Source organism: Panthera onca, chromosome B3 (assembly GCF_046562875.1).
Source record: "Panthera onca isolate mPanOnc1 chromosome B3, mPanOnc1 haplotype 2, whole genome shotgun sequence".
Lineage (NCBI taxonomy): Eukaryota > Metazoa > Chordata > Mammalia > Carnivora > Felidae > Panthera > Panthera onca.
The window spans coordinates 21,139,879-21,162,763 of record NC_138344.1 but is presented as its reverse complement, the minus strand read 5'-3'; the positions used below and the strand labels follow the sequence as shown (position 1 = coordinate 21,162,763).

Below are 22,885 nucleotides of genomic sequence, written 5' to 3'. Positions count from 1 at the left end.
GAGCAGTTAACTTTTTTATTTTTTATTTTTTTAAATGAAAACATTTTTTAAATGTTTATTTTTGAGAGAGAGAGAGAGAGAGCAAGCGAGCACAAGTGGGGGGAAGGGCAGAGAGAGAGGGAAACACAGAATCTGAAGCAGGCTCCAAGCTCTGAGCTGTCAGCACAGAGCCCAGCGCGGGGCTCGAACCCACCAACCATGAGATCATGACCTGAGCTGAAGTCAGACACTTAACTGACTGAGCCACCCAGGCACCCCTGAGCAGTTAACTTACCATAGACAAGTTAGTAGTAAGTGGCAAGGCTGAGGTTCAAACCCAGATGTGTTCTGATTCCAGGATCTGCACTGTTGGCAATGGTGCCAGATTGCCTTCATTGTATTGGTTGAGTTTAAAATTTGAGGTAAGGGAGCCGTAAGATGGTATTATTTATTGTTAATATTTAACTTTTACCCCCTTTTTTAGGAGTTTAATTTTGGCTGCCGGTCTTTATTTTAGTAGACTTGAGGGTTTGTTTAAGACCTCTCCAGGATGAGGGGCGCCTGGGTGGCTCAGTCGGTTAAGTGTCCGACTTTGGCTCAGGTCATGATCACACAGTCAGTGAGTTTGAGCCCCACGTCGGGCTCTGTGCTGACAGCTCAGAGCCTGGAGCCTGCTTCGGATTCTCTGTCTCTCTCTCTCTGCTCCTCCCCCACTCATGCGTGCTCTCTCTCTCTCTCTCTCTCTCTCTCTCACTCTTTCTCAAAAATAAATAAAGCATGAAAAAAATTAAAAGAAAAAGACCTCTCCAGGATGAGAGGCAGGATCATAAACCTTTGAATTCACTCTTCCCTCTCCCACACTACAGTGTCTGTGTCCTACATCAGAGAGCCCATGTCTTCAAAGGAAGCTGCTATGTGAGTTCAGTTTAAGTAAGAATAGTGGAAGTTCAGTAATGTAACGGCAAATTCAAAAGTACAGATTAAAAGGGGGAAATAAAAATGTATAGCAGTATAAAATGAAGGTGTGTAATAGGAAAAGGTGTGAAAAGTTAGTTGTTGCTACGTTAGCATGACACCCCTCCCCCTGCCATTGCTCTCTGTTCTTTGTAAAAATTAAAGTGGCTTAACTAGATCGATCGATCGATCAATAGATAGATAGGAAATAGGTAGATAGGTAGGTAAGTAGGTAGAATGATTTTATTTTTTCTGTTCTCAGTCTAAAAGCTAAGTGTCCTAGAGGCGAGTCCTGTAAGGAAAGGACCTGGAAATTACACATATCACTCCTGTTCATGTCCCGTTGGCCCAAGCTTAGTCACATGGTATGGTTGGCTGCAAGTGCAGTCTGAGTCAAGCAGTTATGTGCCCTGCTAAAACTTGGGCTGTTGCTATAATTAAAAGGAGGAAAAGGTGAGGCACCTGGGTGGCTCAGTCAGTTAAGCATCGGACTTTGGCTCAGGTCTGATCTCACTGTTTGTGAGCTCGAGCCCCATGTCAAGCTCCATATTGACAGCTCAGAGCCTAGAGCCCGCTTCAAATTCTGTGTCTCCCTCTCTCTCTGCCCCTCCCCTACTCGCACTCTGTGTGTGTGTCTCTCTCTCAAAAATAAATAAACATTAAAATTTTTTTTAAAAAAGGAGCAAGAGGAGAATGCATGTTGGAGACCACCAATCTATGCTGCACTTGGTAATTTTAAAAAAATGGTATTGCCGAGATAGCATGACCCTTTTTCCGAATGAAGATATGCTATAGGATGTTAGCATTAGAGAGTTAGTGTTACCTGCTGCAGCAGTATGTGAGATCAAGTTGTCATCACATGCAGGTGTTTGATTCCCTGACTCACCAAATGGAACAAAATTCCCTGCCTATACTTGAACAGGACACATTTTTGCTGAATAAAGCCACTGAGATTTCAGGGTAAATTATTTTAGCACAGTGTAACCTAGTCTATTCTGGCTAATACAACTTGGGTCTGAAATTGCCTTCTACTGAAAGTACAAAAAGGGATAGAATTGGTCAGAAAATACTTCCTTGGTCATTAGAGTTACTGTTGCCATTGATACGCATTATCCCACAACTTTGGGGTGGCAAACAGCAACTATTTGATTTTGGTTAGGATTTTGTGGGTTAGGAGTTTGGGGGAAGGCTCTGCCTGGCAGTTCTAACTTGGGCTCTCTCACGTGCTTGCAGTCAAATACTGGCTGGGGCTGCAGTCATATGAAGGCTCAACTGGGCTGGGCATCCCACATGCCTCACTTGAGGTGGCGGTTGATTCCAGCCAGCAGCTGGTTGCTCAGCCCAGCTTTCCAGTAGGAGCACCTGCGTGTAACCTATTCATCTTCACCTGCTGACAGTAGTTTAAGGATAGTTGGACTTCTTTTTGTTTAAGGTTTATTTATTTTTGAGAGAGGAGAGCATGAGTGCAGGAGGGGCAGAGAGAGAGGGAGACAGGATCCAAAGCAGGCTCTGTGCTGACAGCAGAGAGCCTGATGCAGGACTCAAACTCACGAACCGTGCGATTATTACCTGAGTCCAAATAGGATGCTTAACCAACTGAGCCACCCAGACACCCTGGGATCGTTGGACTTCTTACTGCACAGTTGGTTTCCCCCAGAGTGAGTGTCCCAGGAGAGCCAGGCAGGACCATATGGCCATTTCTGTCCTAGTCTCAAAAGGCCCACAGCAGTCTTGGTCATAAACAAACTTTTCAGGCAGATCAACTATGTGAGAAGAGGACAAAGACCCTACCTCTTGATGGGAGGAGCAGCAAAGAGTCCGTGGACAAGTTTTAAAAGTGTATAGCCATCAATATACTAATGTGCTCTAAACAAAAGGACAATGTGGAAAACTTTTAAATGCTGTAGAATGATTTTATTTTCAACTAGCCAGAGGTGGGAACCAACAACATTCTCATATGCATGAGGAAGTGACCTATTTAGCCTTTGTAAATGTAAAGAGACTTGAGCTTGGTGCTTGATAAGGTAGAAGATGATAAATATCACATAAACAAAAACCAGAGACTTCAGCTTTTCCTGTTTTGGGAATAGACAGCATTCAGAAATGTGTCTTCTGAAAATGCTCATAATCTTCTATTTTATGGCCCATAGCCATTTATTTCTTAACGCCATTCCTTCTTTTAAAATGTTAAATCTACCCCTTCAGAGAAGTGACTTTCTTTGTAATTATCACAAGGATGCTTTATGTTCTTTTTCACTGAGACCTCACATAAAACCTCTGGTTTAGCAGGTTGTCTCTTATGGGTGCGCATCATAGCTCTTAGTTGACTTAACAGAGACTTTATTTTTTCATTTTTATTTTTTAAATATAATTTATTGTCAAGATGGCTAACATACAGTGTATACAGTGTGCTCTTGGTTTTGGGGGTAGATTCCAGTGAGGCTTAACAGATTTTAGACAAAAATGTACTTTTTCTCGTACGTAGATTAGTATCTCACCCACTACCAACATTTTTCTGGCAAAGTTGGCTTTTGGTTTCCATTTTTTTCTTGTAAGGTTTGCCCACATTTCTTACACTTGTGTGGTTTGTCTTTCACTAGAGGAAGTTTGGAAGTCTTCTCTTGCTTATGTGTGGACCAGGTAGCCAGCTGTTTCCTGGCACAACTTGTACTGATGGTGCCCATGTGCACTTCCTGCCTTCTGCAGGCCCCTCCCTGAGGAGATGGTTCTGGTATTGAGGAGAATAGGCTGTGCTTTCACTAAAGAACTTCCCTAAAGAACTTGCCCAGACAGCAAGGTGTATCACGGTGCAAGCCTTTCTTGTTCAGCAAATTTGTATTAAGGTTTCAAAATGTTTTTTAATGCTTCCATGCTAGTTGGTTAAACAGCTCCTGCTCTAAACCTCCTGAGTAACATCCCTCTTCCAGAAGGACCCTTCCCTGAGACCCCTACACTCCTCACACACACACACACACACACACACACACACACACACACACACACACACGCATGCACAGACACACACGCACAATTCATCTCCTAAAGGGTTAACACGTTCAGCAGGGGTCTTCCAGGACTCCGATCCTCAGTGAGGTCCCCCCATTCTATTTGGTTGGTGTCTTTGTCTATATTATATTGCTGGTTGTTGAGTATTTTCGGTTTCACTCTGATCTTCACTGTATTAGCAGCTGGGGACGCGTAGCTGAGTGGCCCACTTGCTTCATGTGTTCACAACATGCCCTGCATTTTCCACAGAGGATTAGTGGTGACTGACCAAAATGCAGCTTATAAGAAATAAAACAAGGACAGTAGTAATAGTGCAAGTTAGAACAAAAAGGAAATGTAAGGCAAGATAAAACTAAAGATTAGTGCACCTATTTGCTTTGCCAAATAATGCTTTGTAGTGGCCAAAACAAATGAGAAAATGAACAGTATTCAAAATAATTATGGCTCCTTCTCCCTTCCTTCCCTTCCTGTACAATTCAATCTTGAAGACGTTAGGTAGGGCACTCCCGTGTTTGGGGGGAGAGCCGAAGTAGCCCAAATCAGGGTGTGTTGTGGCCAAAGTAGGGTAAAAAGAGCATCTTTAGGTGGGAGATGCCTGCCATGGGAAAGCCAGAGACCAAGTAGGATGCCCATGCCTGGGGAGGTCCAGCTCAGGGTGCAGTATTTGAGCAGAGTGGGATGGGGGTCGTACCTGCAGAGAGGCAGCTCAGCTTCAGGCGTCAGAGTGAGAAGGACATCAGCATGGAAGGCTAACCTAGTGTAGGCCTGTGGAGGGTGACATTCATGGGGATGGCGGGAGCATCATGGAGTGTAAGAGCCTGAATAGGGTGAAGGAGGCATTAACACCGTGTGTGTGTATGTGTGTGTGTGTGTGTGTGTGTGTGTGTGTGTGTGCGCGCGCGTGCGCATGCGTGAGTGTAGGGGGTACCCAGCATGGGGAATCAGGGCCTGGCTCCGGTGAGGAGTGCATCAGTACAGGGGGAAATGGTGACTCAGTGTGGGGAGCTGAAGCCAAGTGGGCTAGTGCATGTTGTCACATGGGGTGGCCTGATATGGGGAGCAAGGGCCTGACCAGGGTGAGGTAGACATCCACATGGGGTGGCAGCAGATATAGGGAGTCAGAGCTCAAACAAGGAGTGAAGGGTATGCATACATCGGGACAGTTCTGTGCAGGAAGTTGGGGCCCAGACATGGTGAGGAGGGCTTAAAGTAGGAGTGCGCGAACCCAAGTGGGTCAGGAGGCTTCCACATGGGGCCTGGTAACATGGCGTGGTGACTAGGAGCTCAGGGGGAGTGGGAGATGCAGCCAGGTGAGGAGTCAGGGGACACACCTGCGGTGAAGAGTGCATTGCTGAGGGAGGTACAGTAGCAGGGATAGGGGCTGATTTCTTAGAGGGTTTAATGAAATAAGTAAGTATAGTGAAAATCATGGGAGTCAGGTTTCCCAGTCAAGAAATCGCATTACAAGCACAGAAAGGATATTGGATTTCATCTGGAGATAATCCTCACTGCACCAGACTGATGGGGAAAAGCACATGATAAAAATGTTATTTAAAAAATAAGACAGGATTAGGGTGCCTGGCTGGCTCAGTTGGTTAAGCATCCAACTTCAGTTCAAGTCATGCTTTCACGGTTCATGAGTTCGAGCCCCACATCAGGCACTGTGCTGGCAGCTCAGAGCCTGGAGCCTGCTTTAGATTCTGTGTCTCCCTCTCTCTGTACCCCTCCCCTGCTCATGCTCTGTCTTTCTCTTAAAATAAATAAACATTAAAAAATTTTGGGGGGGCGGTGCCTAGGTGGCTCAGTTGGTTAAGTGCCTGACTTCGGCTCAGGTTATGATCTTACAGTTTAATGTTTAATAAACATTAAAAAAAATTTTTTTTTAATTTTTTTAAATAAGACAGGGGCACCTGGGTGGCTTAGTCAGTTAAGTGTCTGACTCTTTTTATTTTTTCATTTTTTTTAATGTTTATTTATTTTTGAGAGAGAGAGACAGAGCAGGAGCAGGGGAGGGGTAGAGAGAGAGGGAGTCACAGAATCTAAAGCAGGCTCCAGGCCTTGAGCTGTCAGCACAGAGCCTGACATGGGGCTTGAACTCATGAACCACAAGATCATGACCTGAGCTGAAGTCGGTCACTTAACCAACTGAGCCACCCAGGAGCCCCAGTGTCTGACTCTTAATTTCAGCTCAGGTCTTGATCCTCATGGTTTGTGAGATCAAGCACTGACCTTGCAGGGCCTGCTTGTGATTCTCTCCCTCTCTCTCTGTTCGTCTCCTGTGGGCTTTCTTTCTCTCTCTCTCTCTCTCTCTCTCTCTCTCTCTCTCAATAAACATTAAAAAAAAAAATAAGATACAGGGGTGCCTGGTTGACTCAGTTGGTTAAGTGTCTGAATTTGGCTCAGGTCATGATCTCGCCGTTCCTGAGTTCCAGATCCATGTCAAGCTCTATGCTGACAGCACAGAACCTGGAGCCTGTTTCAGATTCTGTGTCTCCCTCTCTCTCTCTGCCCCTCCCCTGCTTGTGCTCTGTCTCTCTCTCAAAAATAAATAAACATTTAAAAAAATAATTAAAAAAAGATACAGTGTAAAGAAATGTAGCAGTTTTATTTTCTGAGTGGTCCCATAATGGATGACTTATTTTTTTATTTGTTTTTATAGATCTTTTGCCATTGAGCATATATTATTTATGAAAGAAAAATTGTAAGGCTAGTAAGACAACTTATTTTTTGCATGCTGAGGAGTGTCTGTTCTTCAACCAAGAAGGCAGAAAATTCTGTTTTTTAAAAATTTCCATTCTCTTTTTGGCTTTATGATAAGCCCTAGGGAATAGCTAAGCTCCGCCAGTGAATTGTATGTCGCCAGTTCCCAGATGTGGGAGTTTCATTTAAAGATAACATTTCCAGAGACCAAACAAAAAAAGGGGGCGGTGTGATGAGGTTTTAAACTTTCTGTGTTATTAAGGAAAAAATTTTAACTTCCAACTACAGCTAAAATCATTTTGTAAAACTAAGAGCAATATATTACCAAGAAAAAATAAAGAAGGAAAAGGAGAGAGCCTCTTGAAATAAGAGAGTCCTATCAATTAAACAAATGTGAAAGCTGAGGTGGCATATGCGCTTCTGAAATAATTCTCAAGAATACACAGGAACCCTCTGAACTCCATGCGAAGTGAGAACATTGTGAAGTTTGCATAATTTAGTTAGTTAGTTTTTAATTTGGGGGGAAAAGACAGTTGAAACAAATATTTTATCCAGGCTTTTAATTTTAACTGTCATGGATTTATATCAATTTGAAGATTACATTTCATTCATTGTTGATATCATTTAGCCTCATAATTTTATATAAAATAAAAAGCCTATATCTTTGAAATTAGTCAAAACATGCATCCTTGAAAGTAGCACATTACTCCGTGCATTACTCAAAGTAGAATTATTGAATTAGTATTGTTGTATACCTGACTTTAATGTGACATTGTATGTTAATTATACTTCAATAAAAACTTTTTTTTAAGCAGCACATTATTGTTCATAAAATTTGGTCACTGAGAATTATAGACCTTAAGATTTTTTTTTAATTTCTTTTTGTCTTTTTTTAAGTAGGCCCATGCCCAACGTGAAACTTGAACTCCCACCCCTGAGATCAAGGGTTGCATGCTCTACCAACTGAGCCAGTCAGGGACCCCCCATATCTTAAGATTAAAAAAAAAAGATGTTATTTAGTTCAACTCCTTGCCTTCAAGCAAGTAAGATTGCATTGACATTTTCAGATGAGGCAGTTAAGGACCAGAGTATAAGATTTACGTAGAGATTCTGAATTCTAATTGTGACAGTCTGAACATCTTTTATTTGGAGTATTGTCACTCTTAATTTACAAATGACAGGAGAAAATCAAAATAAATTTCCAGATACCAGGTACAATCCCATGACCACTACCACTAAAAGGAGAAAAGAAAAGAAAAGAAAAGAAAAGAAAAGAAAAGAAAAGAAAAGGGAGGGGGGAGGGAAGGGAGGAAGGAAGGAAGGAAGAAGGAAAGAAAAGGAAAGAAAGAAGAAAGAAAAGAAAAAAGCCAATAAGTTGAAATCAATAGCCCAGATTTTCACCAGTGGTATTTAAGGTCTTATAGAATTATAAGATGCACAACTGTAATTGTACAAAGGACTGTAAAAGGAAAAATTTGTAGATGGCTTATTATTGACTGTCATTTTTATTACTTAGGGGGAAAGACGTAATTTCGCAATTCAACTTGCTTTGCATTTATTATAACCTTAAAGTAGATAATGCATCTACTTTCAATTCAGAAAATTAAAACATTTTCATTTCATTCTTTTTATAACTGCCAAGCAAAACATTAGGAGTACTTCTAAAGAATTGTAAAGTTTATAGCAACACTGTAGCAGAAGGATAAATGTGGTAGAGGTCTTTAAAATCAAAATCAGTAATAGAAACAGTAACAGAAATAGAAATTGATGCTAGTGCAATGTTAATTCGGCATTTTTTCAAAACATAAATCTAACTTATTAAATCTTTTATATATATATGTATATAAAGGTGAAATATATATATACATATATATATATATACTGTCAATTTGGTTTCCATACAACACCCAGTGCTCATCCCAACAGGTGCCCTCCTCAATGCCCATCACCCACTTTCCCCTCTCCCCCACCCCCCATCAACCCTCAATTTGTTCCCAGTATTTGAGAGTCTCTTATGGTTTGCCTCCTTCCCCTCCCCCCTGGTCTTCTGTTAAGTTTCTTAGGATCCACATAGGAGTGAAAACATACAGTATCTGTCTTTCTCTGCCTGACTTATTTCACTTAGCATAATACTCTCCAGTTCCATCCATGTTGCTACAAATGGCCAGATTTCATTCTTTCTCATTGCCAAGTAGTAGTCCATTATATATGTAAACCACATCTTTTTTATTTATTCGTCGGTTGATGGACATTAACTTATTAAATCTTAGACATATTTATTGGATTAAGGGATATTGAAGAAGCAGTATACTAAAAACTGAGTGCAATATCAGAATTGTAGATATTTGTACTTGGGTAGAGTGTTCTTTAATGAAAATATCCATGATCATATTTAGCGTAGAAGTTATCAAAAGGACACTGAAAAAAGTCATGATTCTGTTATGAAATATTTCAAACATACAAGAAGTAGAAAAAAAATGTAATGCAGTCCCATATTCCCATCACCCAGATTTCAACAGTTTTCAATATCTTGGCACATTTGCTTTATTACTTTTTTCCTTAAACTAAAAGTCCTTCACAACATGTCATTTCACCTTTATGTAGTTTGTGTCTCTAAAAAATTAACCATGATGACATTATCATATTGATCAAAATTAAAAATAAATCTTTTGTCACCATCATAAATAATAGTCCATAAATCAGATTTATCAGATTAATTCACAAATGTCTCTAGAGTTGACTTGTTCTAATCAAGACTTAAACAGTGTCCATTTATTACAAATGATTGTTAATCACTTTAGGTCCTTTTTTAAAAAAAAATTATTAACATCTTACTAGTATAGTACATTTGTCATGATTAATGAACCAAATTGATAACATTATTATTACCTAAAATCTATGCTTAGATTTTCTTAGTTTTTACCCAGTGTCCTTTTTCTGTTCTGGGATCCCATCCAGGATCTCACAGTACATTTAATTATCATGTCTCCTCATGCTCCTCTTGCCCGTGACAGTTTCTCAGAGTTTCCTTGTTTTTGATGACCTTGATATTTTTGAGGATTACCAGTTACTTTGTAGAGTCCCTCAACTCTCATGAGATTTTTTTCTCATGATTAGATAGACTTGGGTTATTGATTTTTGGGAGGAAGACCACAGAGGTAAAGTGTCATTCTCATCACATCACATCAAGGGTATATATTATCAACATGACTTACTACTGTTGATACTGCCCTTCATCCCCTCCCTGAAGCAATGTCATCATGTTTCTCTACTGTAAAGTTACTCCCCCCCCCCCCCACCCATTCTCCATAATATAAACTTTGGGAGGAAGTTTCTATGTGAGACCAGTGCTGAAGGCATGGAGAATTATGCTCCATCTTTTTGATAATTCCATAAATTACTTGAAATTTTTGTGAATGGAAGATTTGTCTGTTCTTCCCCATTTATTTACTCAATTATTCATTATTCAGCAATTTACTTAGTGATTCAGACATTTATTTGCATCAGTGAGGATGTATAGATATTTATACTTAGGATTATAATCCCAAACTACTTTGTTTTGTTGCTCAAATTGTTCCAGCTTATCAGAGGGGCACTTTGGGTTGGCTCCTGTGTCTCTGATATACCCCGTCTTTTTTGTTTTCCTCCCACACCTGCTTACTTTCTGGTACTATAAGATGTTCCAGACTCATCATCTGTATTCCCTGCCCTAGCCTAGAACCAGACATTTCTCCAAGGAGCCCTGGTTCATTTTACTAGAGAATGGTATTAGAAACCAAGATCTGAGCTCTGTATGTGCTTGTTGCTACTATAGTGTCACTGTTTCTTGGCCTTTTGAGCTAAAAGCAAGGGTATATATGTGTATATATACATATATCTATAGATATTTCTCTATATAACCAGATGGAACTTACAATATTTATATATAGCATACTCATGAACTCATGAGTTTATACTGATGTTTCCAACTCTAACCCATTACTATATGGATCACTGTAGCCTTCTTTGTTCATAACTGCCCATTCCAACAGTGAGAAACTTGGCTCCCACCATCTGCTATCCATTTATTTAATTGTTCAATTTCAGTATGGATATATAATGGCTGTATTTGTTTCGTAGGGATGCTATAATAAATCACCATAAACTTGGTGGCTTAAAACCGCAGAAATTTATCTTCTTAGAAAGTTCTAGAGCCTAGAGTCCAAAATCAATAGGAAGAAATATGGAAGAAGAAAAAGAACAAAACAGTGTAGATCATAAGAGAGAGATGTAGAACATGGTCAAAGGTTTTATCAGAGTATAGTTGGAATCCCGGAAAAAGAGGAGAAGAAAACATAAGTAATAATTGAAGAAATAGTCTACAAGTGCATTACCAATCTGAAGTAAGACATCAACCCACAAATTCAGGAAGCTCAGCAACCCCAAGTAGGGCAAATTCAAAAAACAGTACCTAAGCACACTATGATCAAGCTGAAAGCCAAAATGAAGAGAAAAATCTTAAAAGCAATCAGAGGGGGGAAAAAAAAGACAACAGAAATGATGAAATAACATAATATGTAATGACATTTTTTTAACATACAAAACCCCCTGCCAATGTAGAATTCTAATTGTAGCTGAGTTAACAGAGGCCAGGTTTATCCCTTTGCCTCAAACAAACAAAAAAATCTGACATTAGACAGCACAACTCATTGACTCATGAAAGAAGGGAAACAAGATGAGCCCTGCAGTTTTCCAGCTTACTGGCTGGAGAGAGTTTCCAGGCTGCAGTATAGGAAGGGGGAATCCAAGTGAAGGTTAGCAGTCTCCCTGAGTTGAGGAGATAGAAGTTGAAGTCTGGGGAGGCCACGGGGATTGAGTTTGCAGTATAAAGTACAGGAAGAGAGAGCTCCAGAGAGAGTTTTCCAGAGATCTGCAGTACTTCTCCAGTCTTCATCTGAGTATTGAACAGTGCATGATACATGTGAGGAAGCTACCTGAGCCTGGGAGTAGAACCCTTTGAAAGCATCAGAATAATCTTTACGCCAGTTGGACCAGTTTGTGTTCTTACCCACCGTAGTGGAAGTTCTTGTAATTTACGGGGTGTTGGGTAGAGTATTTAGAAGGGTTTTGCCTTATCAGTGAGGAAAATCAGTCCTAGATTAAAGGCTGCTCTGGTCCTTCAGTAAGTGAATGGGTAAATAAGTTGGTACATCCAAACAGTGGATTATTTTGAACACTGAAAAAAAGTAGGCTATCAAGCCATGAAAAGTCATGGAGGAATCTTAAGTACATATTACTAGTGAAAGAAACCAGTCTGAGAAGGCTACGTACTGTGTGTGACATTCTGGAAAAGGCAAAACTGGAGACAGTAAAAAGATCAGCGGTTCAAAGCGTGGGTCGGTGGGGAGAGGAGAGAAAGGATGAATAAGCAGAGCACAGAGGATTTTTAGGGCAGTGAAAGTACCTTGTGTGATACCGCAATGATGGGTACATGTCATACATTTGTCCAAACCTGTAGAATGTACAATACCAAAAGTGACCCTATGGTGAACTGCACTTTGGGTGATAATGCTGTCAGTATAGGTTCATCAGTTGTAACAAATGTACCACTCTGGTGGGGTGTGTTGATAATGATGGGAGCTATGCATGCATGTGGTCAGGGGTTATATGAATAGGAAATCTCTGTACCTTTGCTCACTTTCGTGAACGTAAAACTGCTTTTAAAAAGATAGTTTAAGACAAAACAAAAACGCTGTCATTCTAGAATTCTGAACTTGATGAAAATATCCTTCAACAATGAAAGTGAAATGGAAACATCTTAAAAGAAAATGAGAGGATTCCTGTCCAGTAGACCTGCGCTATAAGAAATACTAAGGAAGTATTCAGGGTGTATATTTAGTATTCATCCCTTCAGGATGAAGGGAAATAATACCAGATGAAAATTCAGATCTTTACAAGGATCGAAGAGTACTAGACATGGTAAATTTGTAGGTTAAAATAACAACTTTTTTCTTACCTTAAATTATCTAAGAGATAATTGACTTGAAGTTTTTTAAATGTAGAGTTTATAACAGAATAAATAAGTGTAAAGGACGGGAATTGGGCAAATGGAAGTATCCTGTTGTAAGTTTCTTATATGTGCATTGGTGGACTAATAAGATTAAAATATGAATTGTAAACTCTAGAATAATCATTAAGAAAATTAAACAAGGGAAAACTAAAATATAACATAAAATAAAAAGTACAAAAATACATGTTTTTTTTCCAAGTTTTATTTAAATTACAGTTAACATACAGTGTAATCTTACTTTCAGGTGTAGAATTTAGTGATGTAGCACTTAGAACACCCAGTGCTCATCACAACAAGGGCCCTCCTAATCCCCATCACCTATTTAACCCATCCCCCTCCCCCTCCCCTCTGGTAGCCATCAGTTTGTTTTCTGTAGTTATGAATTTGTTTCTTGGGGTCGCCTGGGTGGCTCATTCCATTGAGTGACTGACTCTTGATTTCTGCTTAGGTCATGATCCCAGGGTTGTGGGATTGAGCCCAGCGTCTGGCTCTGTACTGAATGTGGAACCTGTTTAGGATTCTTTCTCCCTCTGCCCCTCTCCCCCATATGCGCTCTCTCTCTCTCTCTCTCTCTCTCTCTCTCTCTCTGTCTGTCTCAAATAAAAATTTTTTAAAAATTGGGGGACGGCACTTGGATGGCTCAGTTGATTGAGCATCTGACTTTGGCTCAGGTCATGATCTCCCACGGTTCATGATTTCTAGCCCCGCGCTGGGCTGTCTGCTGTCAATGAAGAGCCCGCTTCAGATCCTCTGCCCCCCTCTCTCTCTGCACTTCCCCCACTCATGCTCTCTCTGTCAAAAAATAAATAAACATTAAAAAAATTTTTTTGTAAGAGTCTGTTTCTTGGTTTTCCTACCCCCCCCCAAAATGCATGTTCAACCAATAGAAGTCAAGAAAGAAAGAATGAAGTATTAATGAGACAAAAAAATAAGATGGTAAACAAATTCAACTGTATGAATGTTAATTAAATGTAAATGGATTAAACATTAATTAAAATGCAAAGTTTATATATCTGGATTTTTAAAAACCCCATACATTTAAAACAATCTATACATCTGCAGATGAAATTAAGAAAACCGTTCCATTTATAATAGCATCAAAAGAGGAAAATACTTAGGAATCAATTGAACAAGGGAACTGCAGAAATTGTACTGGAGCCTGTTTCAGATTCTGTGTCTCCCTCTCTCTCTACCCCTCCCCCCCACTCACTCTCTGTCTCTTTCTTCTTCAAAAATAAATAAACATTAAAAATTTTTTTAAATCTTAAAAAAAATATTGTCATGCATCAGATGACTATTGTTAGGGAGGCAACATTCTCTAAATTGATACATGGAGTTAATGTAAGCCCTATCAGATTCTGGCTGGCATTTTTGCTGAAATGAACAAACTAATCTTAAAATTCACATGGAAACGCAAGGGATTCCAAATAGCCAAAGCAATCTTGAAAGAGAAGAACAAAGTTGGAGGATTCACACTTGCTGATTTGAAAACTTTATACAATGGTATAGTAATCAAAATGGTGTGGTACAAGGATAAGGATAGACATACAGATCAATAGAATAGAACTGAGAGTCAGATATAAATCCTCATATTTACAGTAAGTTTTCAACAAAGGTACAAAGACCATCCAATGGGGAAAGACCAGTCTTTTCAACAGATGGCATTTAGGACAGCTGGATAGTCACATGGTCACACCATATGTTTGATAAGATTTAAAGATTTATAAGATTCTTTTGATGGTGGGGACACAAAGGCAAAACTGTTCTTTAGAGCTCCAAATGACAACACTGCCATGTAGGCCACATGGGATTGCACCTGGGACAGAGTAACAGCAAGCTGCAGTTGTAGGGGGCAGCTTAATGAAGCAAATGTGTTGGGGTTAGCTTTCATAGGCTCCTTTCAGCCTGGTTAATTTGAATAATTCTGTGGGCTCTGGGGTATATGGACTGTACCTGGTTGTTTGGTACTGTCTCTGGAGCAATTAAAGTGGCCACATAATGGCCCTAGAGTGTGAGAGCCTAATAAGGGAGATGGTTGAGAGGTGGCCTTTTATCAGTTGCTCAAGAACTGACCAGCCTCTAGCCAGGGACTCAGAACTGGGTCAAGACAGCATTTCAAAAACGCTTAAAGCTATATTACACCATATATACAACTTAACTCCAAATGGGTCAAAGACCTAAATGTAAAAGCTAAAACTATAAAGGTCTTAGAAAAAAAAAAATAGGCATAAGTTTTCATGACCTTAGCTCGGCAATGGTTTCTTAGATATAACACCAAAAACATAACCAATAACATTGGCTTCATCAAAATTAAAACGTTTTGTGTAAATACAATTCACAGAATGGGAGAGAATATTTGCAAATCACATATCTGATAAGGGAGTTATATCCAGACTTATATTCAAAGAACTTACGACTTGTCTTTATCCTTAATCTTTTGTCTGTTTGATGGATATATCAGATACTGAGAGCTATGGATGTTTGTTTACTTTTTATTTTTCAAGGTAGTATCATTAGGTACACACAGAGTTGATATCGTTTTGTCATCTTGGTGGATTGTTCATTTTATTTATAAGTTTTATCTGTCTTTATTTAGTGTATTTCACTTTAAGTTTTGTTTTAGCTGATACTAATATTGTAACAACTTTCTTTTGGTTAATATTTGCCTGGTATATCTTTTTTCCATCCTTTTACTCATCTTTTATGGTTTTGTGTAGGTAAGTCTCTTCTAGGGAGCGTATAATTGCAGTTTTTTTATTGTTGGGTGCATATATCTCTTTCAGTAAACATATTTTTTAAATTTATATTCATTCTGACAATCTCATAATTCATTTAATCTGTTTTCCATATTGGAACTTATTTTCTACTGTATCATATAGTATTTTCTTCTTACCATTTTTGGTTTTTGTTATTTTTTTCCTTCTGCCTTTCTTTGGATTGACTAGCTTTTTTTCTTTTTTACATTCCTTCTGCTATTTTATGTACAAATTTTTTTAATGTTTATTTATTTAATGTTTATTTTAATGTTTATTTATTTAAATTTTTTTAATGTTTATTTATTTGACAGAGAGACTGAGCATGAGTGGGAGAGGAGCAGAGACAGAGGGAGACACAGAATCCAAAGCAGGTTCCAGGCTCTGAGCTGTCAGCACAGAGCCGGACATGGGGCTTGAACTCATGGACTGTGAGATCATGGCCTGAGCCGAAGTCAGTTGCTTAACCAACTGAGCCACCTAAGCACCCCTTCTCTTTTTTGATTTAGCTCAGTTTTGTTAGAATATGTCAATCTGTTCTCTTAATTTTGTTTTAATGTTTCTTAAATATCTCCACCAGTTCCTGCCATGTGCTTCTATCTTCAAATGTCAATGGAATCTTGCCCATAAACTCAATCACCAAGCTCTCTTGTGTTCTATTGGCAATTTAGCATCTAACCATTGAAAAGGGTCTAGGTTTCCCTTCTAGCCTAAATGTTTATTAGTAGGGGAATGATTAGGTAACCTTTTTATTTTTATAAAGTAGTTTTTTTTTTTTTAAGTTTATTTATTCCCATTGGGGCGCCTGGGTGGCTCAGTTGGTTAAGCATTTGACTTCAGCTCAGGTCATGATCTCACAGTTCGTTAGTTCAAGTCCTGCATCAGGCTTTCTGCTGTCAGTGCAGAGCTTGCTTCAGATCCTGTCTGTCTGTCTGTCTCTCTCTCTCTCTCTCTCTGCCTCTGCTCACTCTGTCTCTCAAAATAAATAAATAAACTTTAAAAGTTTTAAAAAAAATCTATGTTTTGAAAGAGACAGAGTGTGAGTGGGGGAGCGGTGGAAAGAGAGGATCCCAAGCAGGCTCCACACTCTCAGCCCAGAGCCAGATGCGGGGCTCAAACTCACAAACGGTGAGATCATGACCTGAGCTGAAATCAAGAGTTGGACACTTAACCAACTGAGCCAGTCTAAGGAGGATGACTTTCCAAAATAGAGGAGAATCATTCTTTCATGAAGTATATAGAAACGCATTTGCTCCTTTTTTAGCCTGCCAGTATATATGAAGAAAATAGAAATGATTGAGAAGAGAGTTATACAACTATAAATGTTTGGATTTTTCAGAATGGGGAAAAACATTTTGGTGGCAATTTAATAGTCATTTTCATATGTATGAAGTTTTATTTTTATTTATTTAATGTTTATTTTTAAGAGAGAGAGAGAGAGTGTGCAGGAGAGGGGCAGAGAGAGAGAGGGAGACACAGAACCTGAAGTGGGCTCCAGGCTCTGAGCTGTTAGCACAAAGTCAGATGTGGGGCTAGAACCCATAAGCCGTGAGATCATGACCTGGGCTGAAGTCAGACATTTAACCGACTGAGCCACCCAGGCACCCCATGTATACCAAGTTTTAATCTCAAAAGTCATAACCTGGTGGTTTTTCAGGTGGGAGGTTTGGGGATCCAGGGAAGCACTCCTACCTTTTGAGTACCTACCACAATCTGTGTCATAAACTCTTATCTGTTACCATTTTAATCTCTTGCCCATTTATATGGTAGGCCTCTTCTCTCTATTAAATTAAGAACCCAGGGCTCTTAAGAAAAAACAATATGTGCAGTATCACCAAGAGTACTTCTAGAAGAAAATATTGTAAATTATACATTTTTTAGGTTACAAGGAGAAATGGTTAATAATGGTGAACATTCTTAAGCATTGTGGTTGCTCACCTATGGAAATCTAGCAACTTCTTTTACTTTTCTGGAAGCATTAAGCTGATATTTTTTGAAAGTTTAAGGATGATTCTGCCTAAAGCTACTGGAGGAGATATTTTCTTCTTCAAAGTTTTGAGATACTTAAGATGCTATAATTTGGTATTTTTGTGATCTCAAATGTGTTCTTATTTATTTCCTTTTCTCAAGGTGGATGATATAAATGCATCTGTGATGGATTTGAAAGAGAAGAAGATTCGTATTCTAAGTGAAGATCCCAAAATAGGAGCACATGGAAAACCAGTGATTTTTCTCCATCCTAAAGACTGTGGTGGTGTTCTTGTGGAATTGGAGCAAGCTTGATTTATATTTGCAAGAAACTTAAAAAATTCCCATCAACATATACTGAAAAACCCCATCAAATTATACTCCAGCATTGAATTCTTCACTCCTTCTATCAATGAAAAGTTCAAAATTAAAAGCCAAATTAAAGAGATTTTTTTAAATTATATATACACATAATATATATTTGACATATTTGTTAATTTGGGGTTTTTCTGATTTGGAGGAATCCTTGGTTATTAAATACTTAGGGAATATTATTAAAATCATGTTCATAGAAATAAATTTTTCCTGTCCAAAATGGGGTAACTGATTACAATATGTTACTGTGTGACGGTGTGTGTGTGTGCACGCGTGTGTGCGTGCATGCACATGCACGTGTGTGTGAGGTGGGATGGAGTTATGAAATGATGCCTGACAGTTGCATAGCTACATATTTGGGACAAAGTGCTTTCTGAGGATGTTATGGAGAGTTTTTTTAATTTAATTTAATTTTTTAAAATTTGTTTAATGATTTATTTTTGAGAGAGAAAGAGAGCATCAGAGGAGGAGGGGCAGAGAAAGAGGGAGACAGAATCCGAAGCAGGCTCCAGGCTCCCAGCTGTCAGCACAGAGCTGGATGCAGGGCTTGAACTCACAGACCACAAGATCATGACCTGAGCCAAGGTTGGATGCTTAACTGACTGAGCCACCCAGGCGCCCCAGGGAAAGTTTTTTAGAACAAACTTTTAAACTTACGGAATTTTGACAAAATTTGTGCTCCTCTGGAATAATTCATGTTCGGGTTCCATATGGGCAGGTATTTTGGGTGCTAGTGATAGGTATATGAATAAGTTTTGCAGAAAACTTCATGCATGATCTAGTGAGTGCATAGGTAGCTGATTTTTTTTTTTTTTCTAATCAGTAGGCCTGAGAGGGCAGTGAATTTGTAGGGTTATCTATCACTTCAGGTGATGGAATACCCCACATCCTAGAGAAAAATATAAAATAAATAGAAACCCATTGCCAAGAAACTTATGGTCCAGTTGGGAAAACTACTTCATGAAGTAAATGTAAATACGCACAAAGCAATATGAAGGAGTTGAAAAGAAAAGGAAAGGGAAAGGAATATCAATCTCAGAGGATGAACTTAGGGGTATATCAGATTATAATATAGTAGAAGTATCAAGATGAATTTCAAGAATCTTGGATGGATGGATAAAATGCATAATGTATGGGAAAGTGGTTAATGTCTCAGATTCATGGATGATTGGATGTTGAGTAAATGAGTAGTGGGGTACACACTGAACTTGTTATAAAAGACAAGTACACATCTAGTTATACTTGTCACTTAAAAGTTAAAAGGAAAAATAGCATCTGATGTGGTTCTCAATGTATGTAGAGGTAATACTCAAGACAACTGTAACATAAGGGAGGGGGAAGGATAATGGAACCTAAATGGTGATTAAGTATCTACATTCCACTTGAAGAGGTAACTTGATACTAGTAGACTGTGATAAACTGTGTATGTATATTATAATCCCTAGAGTAACCACTGAAAATACTATACAGAGTTAACACTAAAATATGTAGACAAATAAAAATGGAATAGTAGATAATGTATTAAAATATTATAAATATTTTATATGTAAAATATAAAAACATACAAGTATATATAAATATAAAAATATTTAATATAAAAAATTCACTTGAATTTCTCTTCAAGCCCACTTGAAGACAGATAAGGGGAAACAGAAAAAAACCAGAAAACAATAAAATGACCTACATCCTAATGCATCAATGATTACATTAAATGTAAATGGTCTAAACACAACAATTTAGAGATATTCAGTGAATAGATAAAAAACAAGCCCCAGCTACATGCTATGTACAAGAAATTCACTTCAGGTTCTCCTGGATGGCTCAATTTGTTGAGCATTTAACTGTTGATTTTGGCTCAGGTCATGATCCAGGGTGTGCAATTGAGCCCTGCATCAGGTTCCACACTGAACATGGAGCCTGCTTAAGATTCTCTCTCTCCCTATCTCCCATTCATTTGCTCTCTCTCCCACTCTAAAAATAAAAGTAAAAAATAAATTCACTTCAAATATAATGGTATTAGTAGATAAAAGAATGAAAAATATATATACTTTGCAAACACTAAAGAAAACTAGGGTGGTTGTAGGCTTTAGAACTAAAGAAAATTGCCAGGAACAAAGAGGTACATTGCATATGATAAAAGTACCAGGTCATGAAAAAACATAACAATATATGTACGTTCGCCAAACAACAGAGCTACAAAATAGTACAAAGTGAGAATTGACAGAATTGAAAGAAAAATAGGTCAATTCACAGTTAAAATTGGGGACTTTAACACCTCTTTTGGCATTGTATAGAACTCCTAAACAAAAGTCAACAAGTATACAGAAGAACTGAACAGTACCATTAACTAATACAGGATACACATTTTTTCCAAATGTATGGGGACCTTCACCAAGATAGACCATATCTTAGGTCATAACGCAAGCATTAACATATTTTTAAAAGGTAAAGCCATAAAAAATGCCTTGTGGTCATAACTGAATTAAACTAGAAACCACAAATAATAGGAAAAGTCTCCAGAATCTTGTAAATTACACAGCAAATTTCTAAATAATGTGTCAAAGACGAAAGAAATCTCAGGGAAATAAAAAACACTTAAACTAAATTAAAATCCATAATCTTTTAAATAAAATTAACTTTGTGAATTTAATTCATCAATTAATAATACAATTCTGTTTTCATAAGCAGAATAAAATTTGGTAGCAATATATACACAATATTATGTGTTATAGTGTTGATAGCCTCTTAGCATCCATTCATTTTCTCCCTAATAAAATTCTGACTTTGTTAGGTATCGATGCTTATTCATGCTCCCTCCCTACCTTCCCCCCCACAACACACACACATAAACCTCAGGTAAAGTCTCACATTTGGCCTTAAATTCCATCTACCTTGCCAATGATGGGTTCATAACATGTAATCTATATTTCTATTTTCAATGGTATTTTAAAAGTGTTCATTATTGAATAACAAGTTGAGTTCATTTTATCAGTGTTTTTTTTAATTAAAAGAAAACTATTTTCACTGAAAAATTATTTCTAAAAAATAAAAATAATTATCTAGTACATCTATGTAATTATTTTAAAAGCTTGATGTGGCTTTATGAACATTAAAAAACAAGCAAAATAATTATTCTTGTTACTCATATACTTTAATAAATGCCTTAGTCTTATGTATCTGTAATACCTCATTACATTTTTTCAAAAGAATTTTTCTATTATGATAATATTTTAAAATACAAAATGCTTATATTTTCATCAAAATTATAATTGAGAATTTATATATTGGAAATTATTGATATGTCCAATTATTCTGTGTGGAACATATATGTTTTTTTCTTTTAAATAAGCTTAATTTTTTAGAGCAGTTTTAGGTTCACAGCAGTATTGAACAGAAAGCACAGAGTACTCATATAACCCCTTCCCCATAAATGCACAGCCTCCCCCAGTATCAACTTCTACATAAGAATGGTACATTTGTTAAAATTAACCTACATTAACACATCATTATCACTCAAAGCTCATAGATTACCTTGGGCTTCACTCTTGGTGTTAAACCTTATATGGGTTTTGATAAATGTATAACAACATGTATCCACCATTATGGTATTATACAGATTAGTTTCACTGCCCTAAAACACCTCTGCTCTCTATTCATCCCACCCTCCCGTCTTTCCCTTGGCAACCACCGGATATTTTTAGCATCTACATAGTTTTGCATTTTTCAGAATGTCATATAATTGGAATCATACAGTACTCAGTCTTTTTTTATTGTCTTTTTTATTTGACAGCTCATTTCTTTTCAGTGCTGAATAATATTCCATCATCTGGATATAATACAGTGTATTTATCCATTCATCTAGTGAAGGACATCTTGGATGCTTCCACATTTTGGCAGTTATGAATAAAGCTGCAATAAACATCTATGTTTTGGTGTGGACGTATTTTTCAGCTTATTTGAGTAAATACAACGAACATAAATACAGGATCTTACAGTAAGAGTACACTTACTTGAGTTGCCTGGGTGTCTCAGTCAGTTAAGCATATGACTCGATTTCAGATCAGGTCATGATCTCACAGTTGTGAGATTGAGCCCCACATCAGGCTCCACACTGGTCATGGAGCCTGCTTAAAATTCTCCCTCTCTTTCTGCTCCCCACCAAAAAAGAGGATGTTTACTTTTAAGAAACACCAAAATGTCTTCTAAAGTAGCTGTACCATTCTAAATTCCCATCAGGAATGAAGGAGAGTTCCTATCCTTGCCAGCATTTGTTGTTGCCAATGTTCTGGATTTTGGCTATTCTAATAGATATGTCATGACATCTTGTTGTTTTAATTCCCATTGCCCTGAGAACATATAATGTGGAGTACCTTTTCATATGCTTATTTCTCATTTAGATATTCTTTTATTTTTAATGTTTATTTATATACTTTTGAGTGAAAGAGAGAGAGAGAGCACAAGCAGGGGAGGGACAGAGAGAAAGAAGGAGACACAGAATCTGAAGCAGGCTCCAGGTTCTGAGCCATCAGCACAGAGCCTGATGTGGCACTCAAACCCATGAACTGCCAGATCATGACCTGAGCTGAAGTTGGATAGTCAACCAACTGAGGCACCAGGGCATCCCTATCTTTCCATTTATTCACATTTTCTTTAATTTCTATTATCTATTCTGTTTCATTAATTTGTTTATTCTTTTACCAATACCACACTGCTTGAGTGCTACAGGTTTACAGTACATATTAAAATCAGGTAATATCAGTCTCTGATTTTGTTCTTCAATATTGAGTTCTCTGTACTTACTCTTTTGTCTTGTCATATAAACTATAGAATATCTTTGTTGACTTCTACAAAATAACCTGCTTGAATTTGGATTGGCATTGTATTTAATCTGTAGATCAAGTTGGGAAGAATTGACATCGTGACAATACTGAGTTTCCCAACCATGAATATGGACTATCTCTCCATTTATTTAAGTCATCTTTAATTTCTTTCATCAGAGCTTTATGGTTCCTTCATATAGATCTTGTACATTTTGCTAGATTTTACCAAAGTATTTCATTTTTTGTGAAGTGCTAATGGAAATGATAGTGTGTTTTTAATT

The 22,885-nt window shown here is 37.9% G+C and overlaps 1 protein-coding gene across 2 annotated transcripts in view; it reads left to right on the top strand.

Moving 5' to 3' along the window:
* MCEE (methylmalonyl-CoA epimerase) overlaps window positions 1–17,872 on the top strand; it is a 28,660-nt gene extending 10,788 nt beyond the window's left edge. For both annotated transcript variants that reach the window (XM_060617860.1, XM_060617861.2), the window contains exon 3: window positions 17,572–17,872. In XM_060617860.1, the coding sequence (XP_060473843.1) occupies window positions 17,572–17,724 (153 nt within the window). In that variant the 3' untranslated portion in view covers window positions 17,725–17,872. The remainder of the gene's footprint in view (window positions 1–17,571) is intronic.
* Window positions 17,873–22,885: the final 5,013 nt, after the last annotated feature.